The sequence below is a fragment of the Phyllobates terribilis genome, unplaced genomic scaffold (genome assembly GCF_046119375.1).
Source record: "Phyllobates terribilis strain yellow unplaced genomic scaffold, ASM4611937v1 Scaffold_12__6_contigs__length_324123572, whole genome shotgun sequence".
In the NCBI taxonomy this organism is placed as follows: Eukaryota; Metazoa; Chordata; class Amphibia; order Anura; family Dendrobatidae; genus Phyllobates; species Phyllobates terribilis.
In genome coordinates, this window is record NW_027362772.1 from 29,119,452 (window position 1) to 29,138,791 (window position 19,340).

A 19,340-nucleotide genomic window follows, 5' to 3' on the forward strand; every position below is an offset into this window, starting at 1 on the left:
ATAATTTTATACAGGAGATACCCAGGTTATACCAGCTGTACATATATAGATATGTACAGCTGGTATAAATTATACATTGACTTGTTTATAGCGATCTGGATTATGCTGGTATAACCCGGGCATGTTTGATATGCTTTGTAATATACATTACAATTGAAACTTGTATATTCTGGATATCTATAGTTAAAGTATCATTTTACTGCAGATTTGTAACATTGTCTTTATTAAAAAATGAATTCATACAATTTGGATAAAATAAGAGAATTTGATTTACCGTCTCTTGTTGTAGCATGCAGGACACAGACGTTCTCAAACCCTGAGCAGGGTAAAGTATCGCCACTGTAACACCAGTCTGAATCTGACGCCTGGCAGCTAGGACAGATCACCCCATTGGGCTGTGAGCTGAAAGATGGCGCTATAATAGGGGAAGGACATGCAAAGATCAAATGTCATTGTCTTCTTAATATTATGCATGGTACATTGAGCTGATACACAGCTCCAAATCCTCTGCACAGACATTACAATTCCATAAAATAGTCACTATTAGGGTGTTTTACAGTGTATATATGTACAAAGTACACATTATGTGGTCAGCTCCAAAGCTCCCTCTAGAGGTGGTAGAATTATATACAGTATGCAGTCAGCTCCAGAGTTCCCTCTAGTGGTGGTAGAATTATATAGCTTTATTTCTATGGATGTGACTGGACGATTTTTTCTTTTATTTTTCTTGCATTTTTGTATTGTCTGATGGCATAAAGTTATATACTTGTACATAAAATATATTCAATTTTAAATAGTAAAGTTTCAGCAAAAACTATGTTACGACAACAGGGGCTAAGCAATATTTTTCTGAAATAAAGCTTTAAAAGGAAACTCTATGTCCGTATGAAGTGTATGACATGACAATAAGGAAAGGAAGAGAATAGAAAAGATGGCTGGGTACTCACCTGTGGCATTGGATAATGTGCAGTTGTCAGATTCACAGCATGATGTGAACATCCACATCTTTCCGGATGGAAAACTAATGGTCCCTGAAATGTTGCACTGACTGTTTGGAGCACAGGATCGGATGAATTCTAATGAGCTAGTTCCATCTGTGTACAGTATATAGAAGATCATTAAATGAAGAGTCACTATAATGAGATGATGATCGAATCAGTTTGTCACGAATCACTTGGGGATTCGTGGCAGCTCTGGATATGCTGTAATTTAAATGTAGTTTTTTTTCCTTTCGTCCAGCATGGGTTAATGTTAGTCTCTTACTGGCAGCTTTTTGAGGATGGTCAGCTGATGTTGGTTGGTGCCACTCCCACATTTAAATAGCCACATGACCCATCAGCTGACCGCCGGTTATAGTTCATTCTATGCTTACCTCTTTGAAATAGCCAGTCTCTGGAGAAGCTGCGGTGCTCGTTGTAGCTGCAGCAGTGAAGTTTCCTGTTCGAAAGCTAAATGTTCTGTCTTCCATTGTTTGTCTTCCCTTCCTTGTGTTGTCTTATTGTGGTGGTAAGACTAGTTTCCCGCTGGCCTGTGCACTAGTCATGTTAAGTCAAGGGCCAGCGAAGGTTTAGGCATGTGATCACGAAGGGGGGGAAGGACCTGTCTAGGGACGCTAGGGGAGCTTAGGGACAGAGACAGATTGGTGTCAGGAGGTGTCCCTTACCTCGTTACCTCGTTCCCTACAGTTAAGGCCGTCTTCCCCCCTGTATAATCCCGCTGCATCCGTGTGTTGTGCCATCTGCTGGACATCCATTTATCCGTCCGTGACACAGTTTGAGGAAAATGAAATTAACTTCAAATTCTCCCCAGAAATCAAATTCCTTTAAATCTGATATTTTTGTGACTCGGTTTGTGCAAACTCAATGAAATCATGGTCATCCGGTCACTATATTGATGATTTGTAGAGGGGTGGAAAAAAATACTCATCTCACCCGCTACAACCTCACGTCCAGTCCTCCGCAGAGCCTCTTCTGGTACTGTGCACATGCCGCCCTCTTCTCCCCTTTGGGCAACTTTACTTGATTTCGGGGCTTCCGGTGGCTAGTAGACCTCTGTGGTCACGACGCATGCCTAAGGTTGTCAGGAGCACCTCGGGTGATGCAAGTCATGACGTAGTAAGATCACTATGCACATCATGGTATCAAGCAATCTATGACTTGATGATAGAGGCCCTGTTGTCAAGTTAAAATGCCGGAATAGACGTTCTCATATGCAGTGCCGGAGAGATATCTTCAGAGGACAAGATTGAGGGGCTGAGACGGTAGAACAGATGAGTATTTTTTTCCACAATTCGAAGCATAATAAAGAACATTTGATTCCCATCGAATAACTTCAATGTGGATGTGACATATAAAACATTAAGATCAATAACACACTCCAGTGAGGGGGCATTTACCCCCCCTCCTCTCTCGCACAAAATTTCAAGGAGAAAGAGCTTGCAATCTAAAATTTCTTGAAGTAGAATTACACAGTTGATATATAGGAAGTGAGTAATTTACGTATAGCTAAGAAGTGACAAAACAAATTAATCCCTTTTTGGAAGCCCAGACTCCCTGGTATGGATAGGTAATTAAGACTGGTATATTTGCTAGGAATGGTCATAAAGTCTGGGGTTTGTTTTATTAAGGGAGGAGCAGTAGGCTCTACTCCAAGATGAGCTGCTATGATGAAAGAACTTCCCTAGGCTTTGTGTCTGTGATGGAAAGTTATATATTGAATATTGGGGTTTGTATAGATCCAATATTGATGGGACATACATTTTCAACTTCATGACTATTAGAGGAAGAATATGCATATTTTTTTCATAACTGTGACACCTGACTATAAGTCACAAATAAATAATAACCAGATCGATGACAACAGCCATGCCATGTTTCATCTATGAAAAGGTAAAATCCCGATAAAAAGTATGACAGCAACATCGAATGTCTGTGATCGTCAGGAGTGACGATAATGTGAATGTTGATAATATCATAATTTTCAGGAACTGAAGCCACATCTCATGACCATCCCTATTGTGAGTCATCAAGGGGAGATGTGTGGGTGCTGATAAAAGAACAAGGCAAAGTATGATCTTTGTTCTCTGTCGGAAGTTACCTAACAGTGTAGGCAGGATCCATGTTTACGGACGTTTTCAATCGGATAGCTTCCATCTGCTTAGCTGAGCCATCTCTGTGACCAGCGTACCAAGTTTCTCTGTTAATTCATTTTATTTTAAGTAACTATATATTCTGTATTGTTTGTCCCCTTTGTAAAATCTTTCGTATATTTTTTATAAACATCTATCTTTCTGGATTAAATATAAAATGTAATAATCCTGTTCCATTTGTTCTGTAAAGCACACTCCTAAAAGCCATACACTACCTGAAATGGTGTCCAATCGGCCGTAAAACGATTGGTGGTGGCAGCTAATGATAGTTCTTGGATTTTTGTGGAGTTAGCAGTGACCGTACTGGGGTATATATATATATATATATATATATATATATATATATATTCGATTGGTTGGAATCGGAGGTGTATTTACCATCCGCTCACTGTTAGTTTCTCAATAACAGGCCTAGTAGTCGTAACAGCCTGCGGCCTCCTCCATTAATTGATGGTCAATTGCGTAATTGTCCAGACGATATGCAGCAGTAGAGGGCTGTTCATGACAAAAAGTTAACAGTGTGTTGAATCCAATGTCCCCCCTCCCCATCTGTGATGCTTTGAGGGAACTGATGAATTCAAATTTTGACAGATTCACTTATATCTAACCATAATGTATCATGGCAATTTTATGCAGTACATTGTACTTATCCACCTTTGTATACACACAACCAATTTAAGTTAAAGGGACTCCATCAGCAGGTGCTTGTTTTGTAATCTGAGAGCAGCATGATGTAGGGGCTAACACCACAATTCTAGCGATGTATCACTTACTGGGCTGCTTGCTGTCAGTATGACTAACTATGACTGTTGTCTCTGCTGCATATCTAGCAGTGCTCAGAATGCTGAGCTGTGTATAACCATACCCACAACACTGATTGGCAGCTTTCTGTGTACATTGTATATTGAGAGACAGCTTTGAATCAGTGTTTGAGGACGTGGTTGGACGAGGAGGCACGAGACAACTAATCCTGAAATGATAATCTCCTCCTAATAAAAGAGAGATTTTATTGAGAAAACTACACAGAGCCCAGTAAGTGACACATCGTTGAAATCAGCATCTCAGCCTTTACATCATGCTGCTCTCAGATTGCATAGCAGAAACTTGCTGAAAGATTCGCTTTAATACTTGCTATATCAGTACACTCACAGATTTGCACAAGCTGTCTCTAATGCTTACCATTATTCCGAGTCTCAGTGTAGGAGGAAGCACAGACATAATTTGTACTACACTGCACACTCTCACCAGTGCACGAGGTGGAATTTGTCGTCCTGCATTCTGTACAATTCAGGGAATAGGCTGCAAAAGAAAATAAAGTCCTGTTGATTGATCTGATGATCCCCTTGAAACTGTTCTCATGGAGTCATTGCACCAGATAACGTTTTCCAGATAATATTTATTTGTGACAATGTGACAATAACGAGAGGTGTGTTTGGGAATGGATCTCATATGGACACTCATTGGGCGTTTTTGTTTTATACCAAGGAACTGTCCCACCAGGACCACCCCTGTCCTTGTGCCCTATTAAAAAATATGGACATCAGTTATCAGTATAAGGAATAAGAAAGAATGTGTCACGGTGTGTCAGATGTGGCAGTTGGTTGCAGAAGATCTTTTCGTTTGGCATTACAGACATCTTCTTTGCTATTTCACTCTGGGACCCAGCGGCTACCTCCCTCCTGCTCTAATTGACACCCTTGCCTGGGTGTTTAAGTAGTTTCACTTTACTACTGGGCAATGCTGATGATATTCACATGTTTCCTTGTGAAATCTTGGAGCGAGTGCAGTCAGTTACTTCCTCTCTGGTGCTTTCCCCCATTTCTACCTACCTTGTTTTCTTTAGTTGTTAGTGGGGAATGACTAGTGCTCACTCCCCCCTTCTTTATCCAGGGCCACGCACTAGGGAAATACAGGGATATGTTCCTGTGCAGCGATTGGAGAAGAACCAATATAGTGATGGTAAGGGAGACAGGGTGATATCAAATCAGCCTAGGAGGTCTCCACTTCCCCCTTTCCTTAGAGTCTGGACTCCCTTCCCTTCTTCCCTTTGTGTTGCACTTAATCTTTCCCAAGCCTTGCGTGACAGAAGGGGTCTGGAACATAACAATACAAGAACTAGTACTGTACCGATCTAGTAAATGTGAACGTGACTCACAAAGAACCATCTTGATAATTTGTCCCAGAAGGTTATCACAGACAGCTTAGGATATTTGACAAGCTATTGACAAATGCCAAGTTAGGTGTCAAATTCCATTGTTTTGTGGGAGCATATCACTGTGATGTGTTATCAGAGTCAAGGTAACCTTTGGTAGACCTGTAGCACAAATTAGAGGTGGAGGTGAAACATAATTCGGCCAAATTCAAATTGGAGTTGATCTACCTGAATCAAATTTTGAGATATGAGCTCACCTACAAAAGAAGGCTTAATATCTTTATCCAGTTTGTGGCAAAATTTACTAAATTTCTACCACATTTCTCCCTTACTCTTTAACTTTCTACCTCAATACTACTCTCTCGCCATACAGAAGACATGAGCGCTCCCTCTGGAGCGAACCGCTCCTTCTCGCTCGAAACCATCAAACACAACCTTAAATTCCCCTTCTTAATGAAATCCTGCAAGGATCAATATCTTTTCTTCATCCACGCTGACGCATGAGCAGTTTTGACCTACTTTTTTCTTAACTTTTAGTTTGTCAACCCTGATTCGCATGGTTCCTACATATTGTGCTTAGTTTGCCAGGAGCAGTTGTTCGATGTCTCACTAAGTATAATCTGTATCTTTACAGCTCATGAACCATATCATGTTACATTAATGGAACTCCAATATACTAATATTGAAGGACTAGACCTCCAAAGCAAAGCCATACTTACTGGTGGATGGAAGAGTAGAGAGCAGACACAGGATCCCGACTAGGAGCATTACTTTTAGCACTCGCCAAAACTTTCCTCCGTGGTTCATTTATTCCCCAGTTGTCTTTTCAGAAGGCTTTCACTGCGAGTCATGTATACTGGATGGAGATCCACCCCAGAGGCTGATTGTCGATGAAGGTGGGACACCGAGGCCAATCCTTTTCTCACATACCTTCCAGTGTTACGCTCGCAGAAGAAGAAGTGCTGGATTTCTTAGGTGTCAGGACATGTTTCACAGAAAGATGGTATTTTGGAGACAAAGGTCTGCTCTCATCATCAGCTGTGTCAGTAGAACAATATGTCAGTAGGTATGAAGACTGGTGTTGTTATTAGGGTGCTCCGTCATTAGGCTCTACGGTAAAGGATCAGTGTCAAAGGATGTAAACACCTGCAGGTGTTTTTTTTTTTACTTAAAGCGATTTAGTCACTAGGTTTTTTACCACCAGAGAGCAGCATAAAATAGAGAGAGTGAGAAACCCTGATTCCAAACAATGTGTCAATTACTGAGCTGCTTGCTGTAGTTTTGATGAAAACGGAGGAGGAGGAGATTATCACTAGAGGACCAGTAAACCTGTTGCAAGGTAGTCTTCCAGGCAGCATTGGCAGTTGAGTACATTCATATGGGCGGAGTTATGCAGAGCTCAGAATTCAGAGAACTGGAGGATCTGTTACAGAAAAAACTGTGATTGGTTCAAAATTACAGCAAGTAGCCCACTAAGCGACACATCATTAAAATCAGGTTTTCTAACCCTAAATTATGGTAATCTCAGATTACGTGGCAAAAAAAAACTGATGACAGATTCCCTTTAAAGGGTTTGTCCCTTTTCAGAAAACTTTTTCCCATAGGCTAAATTGGGTGTAAAAAAACAATTTAAAAATAACTTACCCCCCCGGTGTTCAGCGCAGAGTTTCTGCCACTGTCCCATTTTGTGTTGTTTAGCTGCAGCATTGATAGCGCTGCAGCGAATCACTGAGCTCAATGGACTAGTCACTGAGCTCAGTGATTGACTGCAGTGCTGTCAAAATAACATCACAATTGTGGCCCCCAGCATGTGGCTCCCCAGCAGTATTCAGGTGGAGATACAATGATGCATAGGTTACAGCATTGATATTTCTATATATTTATCATACGTTAACTGCAGATTTATTTCTAGACGAGAGGGACGCAGAGATCTGTCTGACTACAGTAAGATCAAGGAATGTGGAGCGACTTGTTTTTCTGGCAATTGTATCTCCATTAAGCTTCTACACCCCTGGAGTCAAGTCTGAAAAATGATTTAAGGGACCATGTATGTTACTTCGGCTTCACATTTCATTAAGTAAATCTTTTTAGCCCATTATTGTGAGCCGAAGTGAGAATACAGCAGAGATGAGTTTGTCTATTGGTTGAGCTCAGTGTCAGACTGGGATGCCAAGGGCTCACCAGTAACCAACTCCAGGGATTCACTTTTCGGCTTCATGCAAAAGTGACATTGTCCTCCATCACAAATTTATATAAAAATTTATATAAAAATGAACTGGGTAGATTGTTAAATGAATTTGTCTGTACATAGTGATTCAAGTATATTTTGCCAAGTACTGCTCATCTAAGAGGGTGGTGGCCCACTTTTGCACAGCGGCCCACCAGAGGATTCTCCTGTTCTCCAGTGGGCCAGTCCAAGCCTGGTTGAGCTCATAAAAGAATCAGGACGTGTCACCTACAGGTTTACAAAAGATTACAGGTACATTTATTTATGGCAGATGTCAGTTGCTAATATTTATAGATTGGTCTCTAAATTAGGTACATTTGAACCCCTTCTTATTGAGTGATACACTGGCACAGTACATAACACAACAAGTATCAGTGTATAGAGCAGGCTCAGGATGTGAGTGCATGCCATACAGGGTGTAAGGTGGCAAACGGTCGCATAGTCGAAGGGAGGTATGTGTCAAAGAGATGGCTGTCCTCTGTGATGTGACCCGGAGTGTCGCTCTAGTGCATGTAAGCACTAAAAGGACTGACTGGTGCACCTGGGATTGGGTTATGGGTAGTTTGGAGAGCTGGTCGGGTCCAGATACCTACATACCTCACCTCTGAGTGTGGTTAACAACCTATAAAATGGAGGCCGTTGTTAGGCACATGTGTGGCCTGTGTGTTTGGAGGGAGAAGGCCCCCTGTGTGGTGTTGTCTCCAGACCGAGCCAGGATACTGGATGCTATCCAGCCTGTGTGCCCACAGGACTGGCTAAGCAGAGACTTGCTTAAAGGACACTTTACTTTGCTTGCCTGAACTAAAGGATGTTCGTTTTTCCTTTTTGCTTTTTGGTTTATGAAGTAATAAACCGACATGGAACATGCTTTCTGTTTGCCTCCTGTATCACCCAAGTGAGTAAAAACCCTACAATGGGAAATGACAGCTGTGTTATACAGCCAGCTCTTGCCCCTAACAGCAGCACCTGGAGCTGGGCTCCTATCACTTCTGTTTAAATTCTGTTGTTAATCTCTAACAGGGAAGACGAGCAAATCTGGGGGTACTTGGTTTCAGGCGACAGTCGACATCCTGCCCTGCTTATCATGGGGTACCAACAAGTTGCTGAAAGACATTGTCAATGCCATCTTGGTACTCCTTAAAATAGTAGATCGTAATTCTTGCCATAAACTGTAATATAATGGTGTTGCAGAATACAGAATAAGCAATCAAATACTTGCATGTTCAAGTCATCTCTGGGGACTTAAAAAAAAAAGTTATTCAAAACTAGTAAAAAAATGGAAATTTACATCACCCCATTTTTACCCTCTTTAAAAATACAAAAAAAGACATTGGAAAAAATAAAATATATAAAGATATTTCCTATTACTGTATCCAAAAATGTCTGGGGTATCAAAATCTAAAATGATTTAAGTCGTGCAATGAACACCATGAAAAAAAGAACCTGAAAAGCCAAGAGAGTTGTTTTTGGTAGAGTGAATAGTGTCATAAATTTGCCATGCAAATATCAGGCCATCAGATTAATGGAAAAATGAAAAAAATATCACTCTTGATAGAAGGGAGGAAACAAATAAAAGAACTCAAATGAAAATTTGTTCAGGCAAGAAAATATTAAATTATGCCTCCTGATATCAGAAATTCACTGATAGTTCTCTGTTCTCTTTTTGCATAGAATTCTGGCATTTTCCTGCAGCTGCCACTAGGGGGAGCGCAACACACAGATCTATACAGCAACCATTACCATAGCGGAATAAGTTAATATGTATTGTGCTCCCCCTAGTGGAGAATTCAGGTCTATCATGCTCTGTGCATCAATTTAAAGGGATTTATCATTGTATTTTTGTCAGTTGGTAAGTTTAAATAGAGAAAAGGTATTTAAAAAATTAATGAATGTTTCTACCGAATCTCACAAAAAGTAATTTTAGGCCAATCCATTTAATGGAAAAAGTGTTTGTTTTATTATGGCAGGTAATATAGAAAGGTTCTTCTATGGAGAGGTGGAGGAACAAGCTTGTTTATATCAAGATGATCTCTTGGTCCTTATAGTAAGTGTAAACCTGTTGCTATTCAATATTGGAGCCTTAATTACCAAATCTGTAGAATGCTTTCAATCACTTAACATAGAATGAGCTACAAATTGGAAAAACAAAATGGGAAAATGGTGAGAAGAAATTTTGATTTTTTTATTTTAAGTCATTTCTTTTGTTATTGCATAAATTGGACATGTAACCAGTCGACGTGATGTAGCTGAATATGTTTATTTATTTTTTTATTTCCTTATTTTTTAATTGGTAAATGGTGGTGCTTAAACCTTAACAATTTTTTTTTTGTAATATTAATACATTTTTAACTTTAAGTTAATTTTTAATCCTTATAAGGAACTTGAGCATACCCAAACTTTAAAGTTTGGAGCTCAAACCGATGTTGAGCTTTGAACACTGTCTTCTCCCGGAAGTCTGTTTTAATGTTCAAAAGTCCGGGGGAAGAAAGAGAGAGAGAGAATTTTCCAGGTGCAAAATTTGGGTCCCAACAGAATTCAATGGGATTCGAGTTCAGGTTCAAGTTCGGATAAAGTTCTGGTACCCAAATCGAAGTTTGGTCGGGTACCAGAACCCAAACTTCCATGGATCCGCTCATCCCTACATACCATAATTTGATTGATTGTACTATAAACTTCAAAACTTTAGTTCTTGATCCTTTCTCATACAGCTACATCTGACTTATAATGTATTATTTCAACATACGTTGGGAAGGAGATAAATATCTAGGACTTAAAGAGATTGTCCACTACTTTTACATTGATGGCCTATCCTTAGCATAGGTCATCAATGTCTGATCGGTCGGGGTCTGACACCCGGCATCCCCGCCGATCAGTTGTTATCGGTGATGGAGGCCAGAAGTACTTAGTTGCGGAGCTTTCCATCTACTTGTAGTGGTAGGGGCTTGTTACTGCACATCCTCTGTATCTGCACATCCATAGCCATCAATGTAAAAGTAGTGGACAACCTCTTTAAGGTAAGTAGAGATGTAGGTGAATATCTGTTCATTAAAATAGTTGCTCAAATAATAAAAAAATGTTTTTCAAAAAGCTAAGCCAGATTTACAAAAGGAAAAGAAATAAAAGAATACTTAACCTCACTGATTCCCCATGGCTGCTGTTTTGATGCTTATCTAGTGCCCGACTTCCCGTACCCTCCCAATACACCAAAATGATAAGAAAAAGAATGATCAGCCAATCACTAGCCACAGTGGTGACACGCCTCTTTCAGTGATTGGCTAAAGGATCATTTCCTGATATAAGGTTGAGTTGAGACCAGGAAGTAGAGACCAGCAGGGACTAGAGTCTGTAGGGGATCGGTGAGGGTGAATATCTGCTTTTTTTATTATTTTTTTATCCCACTTAAAAATATATAGATTTTTTTTTACACTAAACAACCATTTTCAAATTCCTGAGTTCATTGTTACACAAAGATATTGCAAATAATGACACAAAGACAGTTTGTACAAAAGTAACTTTATCAGCAAAAATATATACAGTACAGTACAATCGGCGATTTATATAGAGAGGAGGAATCTGACAGCAAAGAGATCATTGGAGCTAATGATCTTCCATCACGGTGCTAGGTTTTACCACCCAGGACAGAAGGGTCTGGAGTTGTTTCCATAAACCATGAAACGACTTCTAAGCTCCTTTCTTTGATACAAAAAAATACTTCCAGTACAGAGGGAAGCCCTTCCCCATCTGGAAGCATAGACGGCGCTGGGCTTCATCTTTTCTCAGTTACCATAAATCCTATACTTTTTGCTTCTATAGTGACTGTTATGATTTAGCTGGAACGGTTTTATGAGCCATACAACAAAAATGGTGTAGTTTATGAAATCACACCCAAAAATAGACTCAAATTGTTAATTATTACTCCTGAGGAAGGACCACAAATATGGCCACGATCTGAGCAAAACATCATAAGATATATTTGTTCTATAGTATTTGTGATTTCGGTTTCATCTCTGTTCTCAATGGCAGTGAGGTAGATTTAGTTGGTGCCTGTATTCAACCAGATAAGTCCATGTATTAACCGGTTAGTACAATAATTTAGAAAACTACTAGTTTTGGTGGCCCCAAAAGATTACAGCTGATCTCTCTCTGTTCCTATTATTACCAAAGGCCCCACACTAATAAAAGGAGATAGTCCAGTGTATCAGAACAGTCCAGGACCCAGTTCATCACTTACATTAGACATTAGTCATATTTTTATAAGAACAGAACCAAAAAATGGAGTAAGAGAAGTTACCCGACAATTTATATAATATAATTTTATTAGAATATTATTAAAAAGTTAATACAATAATCAGATATCAGAGAAGGGAATGTTGATCTCACAGCAATAAATCTGGATTAGATTAATGAATATATAATTAGATCATAATATAGATATATGACAAAGATTATGTTCCGGGCCCTAGAGAAAGCCGGAAGCGAAACATGACTCTGGATAAAATGGAAGTCACAGCATTTACTACACTTATGTGTCACCCTGACCTGGATGCCACAAGAGTAATTAAAGCTGTGTCTGAGAGCAAGGGGGAGGTTCTCTAGTCAGGGGAACATTAGCATGCAATGCCTCCTGTCTCAGGCCAGTAGGGGGAGCTGGCTGCCCCTATAAAAGCTGGTACTGAGGGCAGGGTTAGGGAGAACTGGATTGCCTGTCTCAGCACTGAGAAGTGTCCCAGAGTGGAGCAGGGACAGACAGTTGCACTGCACCTAAGAGGAAGTGTGGCAGGAGGAGAGCCACAAGCCAGAGACAAGAGGCGAAGAGAGCCTGTCTTGGCAGAGAAAAGACTTAATTTTACCAGACTTTGGTGTCTGAGGCTGAGAGGATTCTACATCCTCCAGCAGATAACCAGTCCGCAAGGGACTGTATATTCCTTGGCCTAAGAAGCCTGGAGGCCCTGCCACAACCGAAGGGACCAGTAAAGCCGTACAAGGCTGGGAGCAGAAAGAAACCCACGTCGCAGGCCATACAGGCGATAATACACGGAAAGCTCGGAAACGTGGGCTGTTACCCTATCAGGAGGAGATAGCCAGAAGGAGCGCAGAAAGCACGGTAGGCCTACACCCTCACCCTGACCAGGGCCAATTTCCCCGTTGCTCTCAGACATCCAGGTCCCCTCCTAGCTGGGACTGTTTATGGGTCAGTTTACCTGTTTCAGTAAAGACCCTGGACTGCAACCTGTTGTCTGTGTGCTCCTTGCTCCTCAAGCACTATCGGCACTGGGACTCTCACTACCATCACTCCCACCATCCACTACACTGCCCTGGGGCCACACTCTTCCCGTGGGGAGTCACACTACCCTAGCTGCACACCTCATCAGCCCCAGCGGTCTGCATGGAGCGGCGGTTCCTAATAACCGCAATCCACGGGTGGCGTAGTCGGACATTATCAATAACACATAACGGGCTACCACTGGCCTGACCACCCTGAGCCACGGAACCGGGTTGCCACTACTACTCCCATCGTTCCCCTATTGCCCGGATCCGAGTGCCCCACGGCCCAGGGGGCGAGTCAGCTTTGGCGTAGTCGGCAGGATTTCGTGCCCGCAACCACCGGGTACTGCGTGCCTGAAAAAGACTTACCTGTGGCAAAGTTTCCCGCCGTCCGGAGTCGTTTCCCACCGTCCGGAGCCGATTCCCGCCATCAGACACCATCTTGGACCGTTTCCCGCCGTCTTCTGCCTTCTTCCCGCCATCCGCAGCTGCTTCCCGCCATCGGACGCCATCTTCAGGACGCCGCGCGGGAAGAAGAGGGGCGTGGACGTCAAAACCGCGCGAGATAAGGAAGCTCCGCCCCACGCACAGACGCTGCGCAAGGTCCAGGAAGGGAGAGAGAGCGACGCTGACGTCATCAGGACGCGACGCCAGGTCCTCGTCCATAGCAGCAGCAGCGGAGCCGCGGCCTACAGGAGAGGATCGTCGGAAGGTAGGCCACGCTTAACTAGGGGGGAGGAAGATGTCGGATACAGAGGCTCCCACTACCACCAACGCAGCTGCAGCAGCGGTGATGCCCTTTTCCCTGCCTTACATCCATGGAGCGGCCTGGCTGCCCAAATACTCAGGGGAGCCCCATGCCCTAATTGACTTTAAAGAAAGGCTGTACAGTTTGTTCCAGGTTTACCCCTTGACAGAGGAGCAGAAGGTCAGCATATTGACAGGGCAGTTAACTGGCGCAGCCCAAAGGGAGGTAAAATCATGGCCCACTGAGGAGAAAAGGACTGTGAAGGGTATTCTGGCCCGGCTGCGGGGTACCTTTGACACACGTACCTCCGCTGAGATTAAAATGAAGTTCTATGGATGTAAGCAGCGGGCACAGGACAGCATCAGAGACTATGCCCTAAATCTGCAGGAAGCCTTGAGGGCTATTCAACAAACTGAACCTGGCAGTGTGCAGGAAACGGATAAACTGCTAACAGAACAATTCATAGAAGGTCTGCTGTCTAGCGTCCTCAGGGCCCAACTGCGCCTCATGTTCTTTCAGAACCCCGACCTGACCTTTGCCCAATTTAAGGACAGGGCCATAAGGGTGCTCCGTGAATCTGCAACCAGTGGCGCTATAAACCCCCGGCGCCCTGCTATCACCTACCACCAGGAGGCGGCGCCCTCCTCTATGGACCCCGTGGGGGCTGATGCACAGGCCCTGAACCAAGCCCCGTCGAAAGACCTGCACCACCAAGTCCAGGAGCTGACCAGGAGCGTCACGGCATTGACCAGGACCGTCCAGGCGTTGCAAGTGGACCCGTCAAGACCCATCGAGCTGGCTTCAAGTCCGGAGGATGTCCCGTGGCGTCGACAGAGGAGGATCCCGTCATTCCGAGGGAGGCCCACAGACCGCTACGCAGAGGATGGACAGCCCATTTGCCGTCGATGCAACCAGCCCGGACACATTTCCAGGTACTGTAATTTAAACGGGTCCAACCTGGGGCAGAGGGCCAACCCCCAGGCATAAGATCACCAGGCCCTTACAATTGGCGTAATAAGTATGTTGGGGGGCGCCCAGTTTTACCCGTGGTGCTGGACAGTATCCCCATGAGCGCCTTGCTGGATACTGGGTCACAAGTAACCCCTATCCCTTATGTACTTTTTAAGCAGTATTGGACTGATGCTGATATCACACGGTATCCAGACAGTAACTTGAGCATCATCACCAGTAATGGCTTACCCGTGCCGCAGATGGGGTTCAAGGAGATGACCATTAAAATTGGTAAAGTTGAACTGCCGGCACAGGGAGTAATTATTGTGGACATTGACCATCGTGAAAGTCACCCTAAAATAACTGTGGGTACTAATGTAATTGAAAATTGTCTTTCAGAGGTAATTGTAATTCTACAACAGGTGGCGGTGAATGCTAGTTCCAGCCAACAGAGAGTCCTCAACAAGGAGATAAAAGCCCTGATGAGACGGCAGCAGGTAGAACTGTCTGGTGGTGAGATCGGTAGCGTAAGACTGAGTGACCCATTCCCCATTTCCATGCCTCCCAAAAGTGAAATGATGATCTGGTGTCGGACTGCAATCGGGTTGAGAGGTAGAGTCTACCAAGCCATGGTAGAACCCGTGTACTCAGACAGCAGGCCCACCATTTTGACAGCCCGGGGGGTGGTTGATGTCCGTCATGGGAGGGTGCCCGTCCGCATCCTCAACATTGGGGAGAGGGAGGTACACTTACCCAGGTACGCTACACTCGCCAAACTGTTTGTTGTCGAACACAAAGCTATCAGGGCCGTGGAACCCTTGCCTCCATCTCCTCAGGCGGAGGGTAATGGCTCCCAGAAACAAAAGGAGGACTGGTGCCAGAAACTCCATATGGGTGCTGACTCCACTCCCCTGCACCAAAAAAAAGGAGTTTACCGGGTGGTACAGGAGTACGAGAGTCTTTAGTAAGCACCCGCTAGACTTCGGCAGAGTAAAGGGGATAGAACACCACATCCCCACAGGGAGCCACCCACCAATAAAAGAGAGACACAGGCCTGTACCCCCTGCACATTATCAGAACGCCAAGGGTATGCTGCGGGAAATGAAAGAAGCTGGGGTCATTAGAGATAGCTGTAGCCCCTGGGCAGCCCCACTGGTTCTGGTAAAAAAAGAAAGACGGCACCATGAGAATGTGCGTGGACTATAGACAAATCAACCGTATCACCCACAAAGACGCATATCCGCTGCCTAGAATAGAGGAGTCTTTAGCCGCACTAAAATCTGCTAACTTCTTTTCTACTTTGGACCTTACTAGCGGGTACTGGCAGGTTCCTGTGGCAGAGGCTGACAAGGAGAAGACCGCCTTCACCACCCCGATGGGACTGAGCGAATTCAACTGCATGCCCTTCGGGCTCTGCAACGCACCAGGGACCTTCCAGCGGCTGATGGAATGCTGTCTAGGGCACCGAAACTTCAAGACGGTCCTCCTTTACCTGGACGACGTGATCGTCTATTCGAAGACCTACGAGGACCATCTCAAACACCTGGCTGAGGTGTTCGAAGCCCTGGCAGGCTATGGCCTGAAGGTGAAACCATCGAAGTGTCACCTGCTGAAACCATAGGTCCAGTACCTAGGGCACATGGTAAGCGCGGAAGGAGTGGCCCCCGACCCTCACAAGGTCACGGCAATCAAGAGCTGGCCAAGCCCCTCGAACATCAAAGAGGTGAGACAGTTTCTCGGGTTGGTAGGCTACTACCGAAGGTTCATCCCCGGGTTCACTAAGATGGCAGCTCCTATGCAGGACCTCCTGATCGGACAGTCTAAGTCCAGAAGTCAAAAGCCACCCTTCAAGTGGGATAAACCGGAAGAGGAGTCCTTCCGCCAGTTGAAGATGGCCCTCACGGGGGATGAGATCCTGGCCTACCCTGATTATGGCCAGCCTTTTATTCTCCATACAGATGCCAGTAATGTGGGACTTGGAGCAGTACTGTCCCAAAACCAACAGGGCAGAGAACGGGTGATCGCGTACGCCAGCCGGAAGCTGAGACCCACTGAGAGGAACCCGGAGAATTACAGCTCCTTCAAGCTAAAATTCTTGGCAGTGGTGTGGGCCGTGACGGAACGCTTCAAGCATTACCTGGCCTCCGCAAAGTTCACCGTGTACACGGACAACAACCCGTTGACACACCTGGACAATGCAAGACTGGGTGCCCTAGAACAGCGGTGGATGGCCCGTCTCTCCAACTATGACTTCGTGATCAAGTACCGGGCCGGCAAAACCAATGCCAACGCTGACGCCCTATCGAGGATGCCTCACTTACCTGAAGGTGACGAAGACCCAGAAGAGCTGGAGGAGGTAGAACTCCCCGCGTTTCACCGGTATGGAGCCGCTCAATACTCTCACCGCGTGAAGGAGGAGGATCTAACAACTGTGATGATCAATCCCCTACCTCACCACAGCTGGGCCGAGACCCAAGATAGTGACCCTGCAGTCCGCCTGGTGAAAGATCTGCTGACCCGGGAAGACGCCCGCTTAGATCCAGATGCCCCAGAGGAAGCCAAGCAGCTATGGAAGGAGAAGAGCAAACTGTTCCTCTACGAAGGCAAGTTGTGCAGAAGGATTGTCAACCACCGGACGCACGAGCTGACCTGGCAAGTCGTGGTCCCAAGGCGGGATGCAGCTATGGTCCTGGGGGCTTACCATGACTGAGCGGGACACTTCGGTTGGAAGAAACTGGAGTTCCTGCTAAGAGGAAGGTTCTTTTGGGTCGGCATGAGAGGAGCTGTAGAAAATTGGTGCAGAGACTGTGGCCCTTGTCACCTGAGGAGGAAGGACCGTGCCAGCCAGAGGACACCCTTGAGGCCCATCGTCACCACGCAGCCTCTTGAGCTGGTAGCTCTGGACCATGTCAAATTGGCTCCCAGCCGGTCAGGATACATCTGTGCCCTGACAATCGTGGACCACTATTCCCGTTTTCTAGTGGTGGTCCCGGTAAAGGACTTGACAGCCCAGACAGCCGCCAGAGCCTTCCAGCAATACTTCTGCCGTCCACACGGGTATCTGGAACAGGTCCTGACAGACCAGGGTCCTGCGTTCGAGGCTGAAATCTTCCAGGAGTTCTGCAACCTCTATGGCTGTAAGAAGATTCGTACAACGCCTTACCATCCACAAACCAACGGGATGTGTGAGAAGATGAACAATATAGTCATTGATCTCCTGAAGACGTTGCCCCTGGAGGAACGCAGCCTGTGGCCAGAAAAACTGCCGGACCTGATAGACCTATACAACAATATCCCGGTGAATGCTACAAACTGCACCCCGGCTTACCTGATGCGAGCTAGACCAGGTAAGCTGCCCGTAGACCTGGAGATGGGAGTCCTAATACCTGAGGACACCTCCCCGGATGCGGACTGGGATACGGAAAGGCAACTGCAGTACAAGAAGGTACAGGAGAGTGTGGAGAAGAGCCTGGCCCAGGTGAGAGAGAGGCAAGAAAAACTCTTCAATCAACACGCCCCTGCTGGTCCCCTAGAACCTGGTGAGCAAGTGATAAAGCGAAAAAGAAGGCTACATAAGTTGGACGACCAGTGGGAAAGGGAACCCTACACCGTACTGCAGTCTGACCACGACAACCCAAAGGTGTGCGTGATCACCAAGGATGGAGGAGAAACCACTAGTGTCGTCTCCAGAGACCACCTCAAAAGGTGCCCCGAGCAACTCCGTAGTGCAGAAGAAGATCAGAGTGACCTTGAACCCGCAGAGGACAAGGAAGAAATGATCAGCACCGTTCTCGGAGAGTTCCCTCAGTCCTGGACTCGCATAAATGATGCCATAGTGGTACCCGTCCTGCATTTCCTGCAACCGGCACAGCAACAACCAACACCAGAGCCAGAAGGTGAAGAGGAGCAAGCGGTTCCAGAGGCAGAAGAGCCTGTACCAGCAGCCCAGGAGAGTCAACCCTCTGCTGACAGTGAGCCTGCCATGCCTGCGGTAAGCCAAAGGACCCACAGACAGCTGCCTGCCCTACCTGTACACCCAGCTGGTAGCTGTACCCCTAACGCTAGTCGGGAAAGCCAGGTTGGTCCACCACCAGACAGTGGGCTAAGGAGGTCAACCAGGAGCACAAAGGGGCAGATACCCGCTCGCTGGAGAATATAGAGTGTACTAAGATTGTAAATAACCCTGTTACCAACTGTTGAATTGTTTGCCAAGTTACGTGCATGTTTGGTAATTCTGTGTTTCAGTTTCTTGCAGCTACCGTAAGGACTCAAAGGTTATGGACTTTTTTATAACCGGGACCTTGTATGGACTGCATTCGGAGCCTAACCCAGGAATGAACTAAGACTGTAAAGGACTTGGGGTAGGACAGACCCCCACCTGGTTAAGGCTCCCGTTGTATTGGTGATATGGACACCCGGTCACAGACCATACTGTGACCTTAAGAACTCAATTTGTGCGTCGTCTGTCTATTAATGTCTATTAATGTTTTATTGTCTTTGTTTATTGTTTAGTCCCGGAGTACTAAATTTCACTAGGGGGGAATGTGTCACCCTGACCTGGATGCCACAAGTGTAATTAAAGCTGTGTCTGAGAGCAAGGGGGAGGTTCTCTAGTCAGGGGAACATTAGCATGCAATGCCTCCTGTCTCAGGTCAGTAGGGGGAGCTGGCTGCCCCTATAAAAGCTGGTACTGAGGGCAGGGTTAGGGTGAACTGGATTGCCTGTCTCAGCACTGAGATGTGTCCCAGAGTGGAGCAGGGACAGACAGTTGCACTGCACCTAAGAGGAAGTGTGGCAGGAGGAGAGCCACAAGCCAGAGACAAGAGGCGAAGATTTAATTTTACCAGAC

The 19,340-nt window shown here is 45.2% G+C and overlaps 1 protein-coding gene across 2 annotated transcripts in view; it reads right to left on the reverse strand.

Annotated features, from left to right (window-relative positions):
* The window catches only part of LOC141172977 (uncharacterized), a 76,323-nt gene that overhangs the window by 11,281 nt on the left and 45,702 nt on the right, over positions 1-19,340 (reverse strand). Inside the window, exons 1-4 of one of the 2 annotated variants that reach the window (XM_073657589.1) lie at positions 6,020-6,255; positions 4,328-4,447; positions 948-1,094; positions 275-415 (exon numbers count right to left, since the gene is read on the reverse strand). In XM_073657589.1, coding sequence (XP_073513690.1) covers positions 275-415; positions 948-1,094; positions 4,328-4,447; positions 6,020-6,107 — 496 coding nt within the window. In that variant the 5' untranslated portion in view covers positions 6,108-6,255. Of the gene's footprint in view, positions 1-274; positions 416-947; positions 1,095-4,327; positions 4,448-6,019; positions 6,256-19,340 lie in introns of those variants that run through there. The other variant, XM_073657588.1, reaches the window with a different exon arrangement.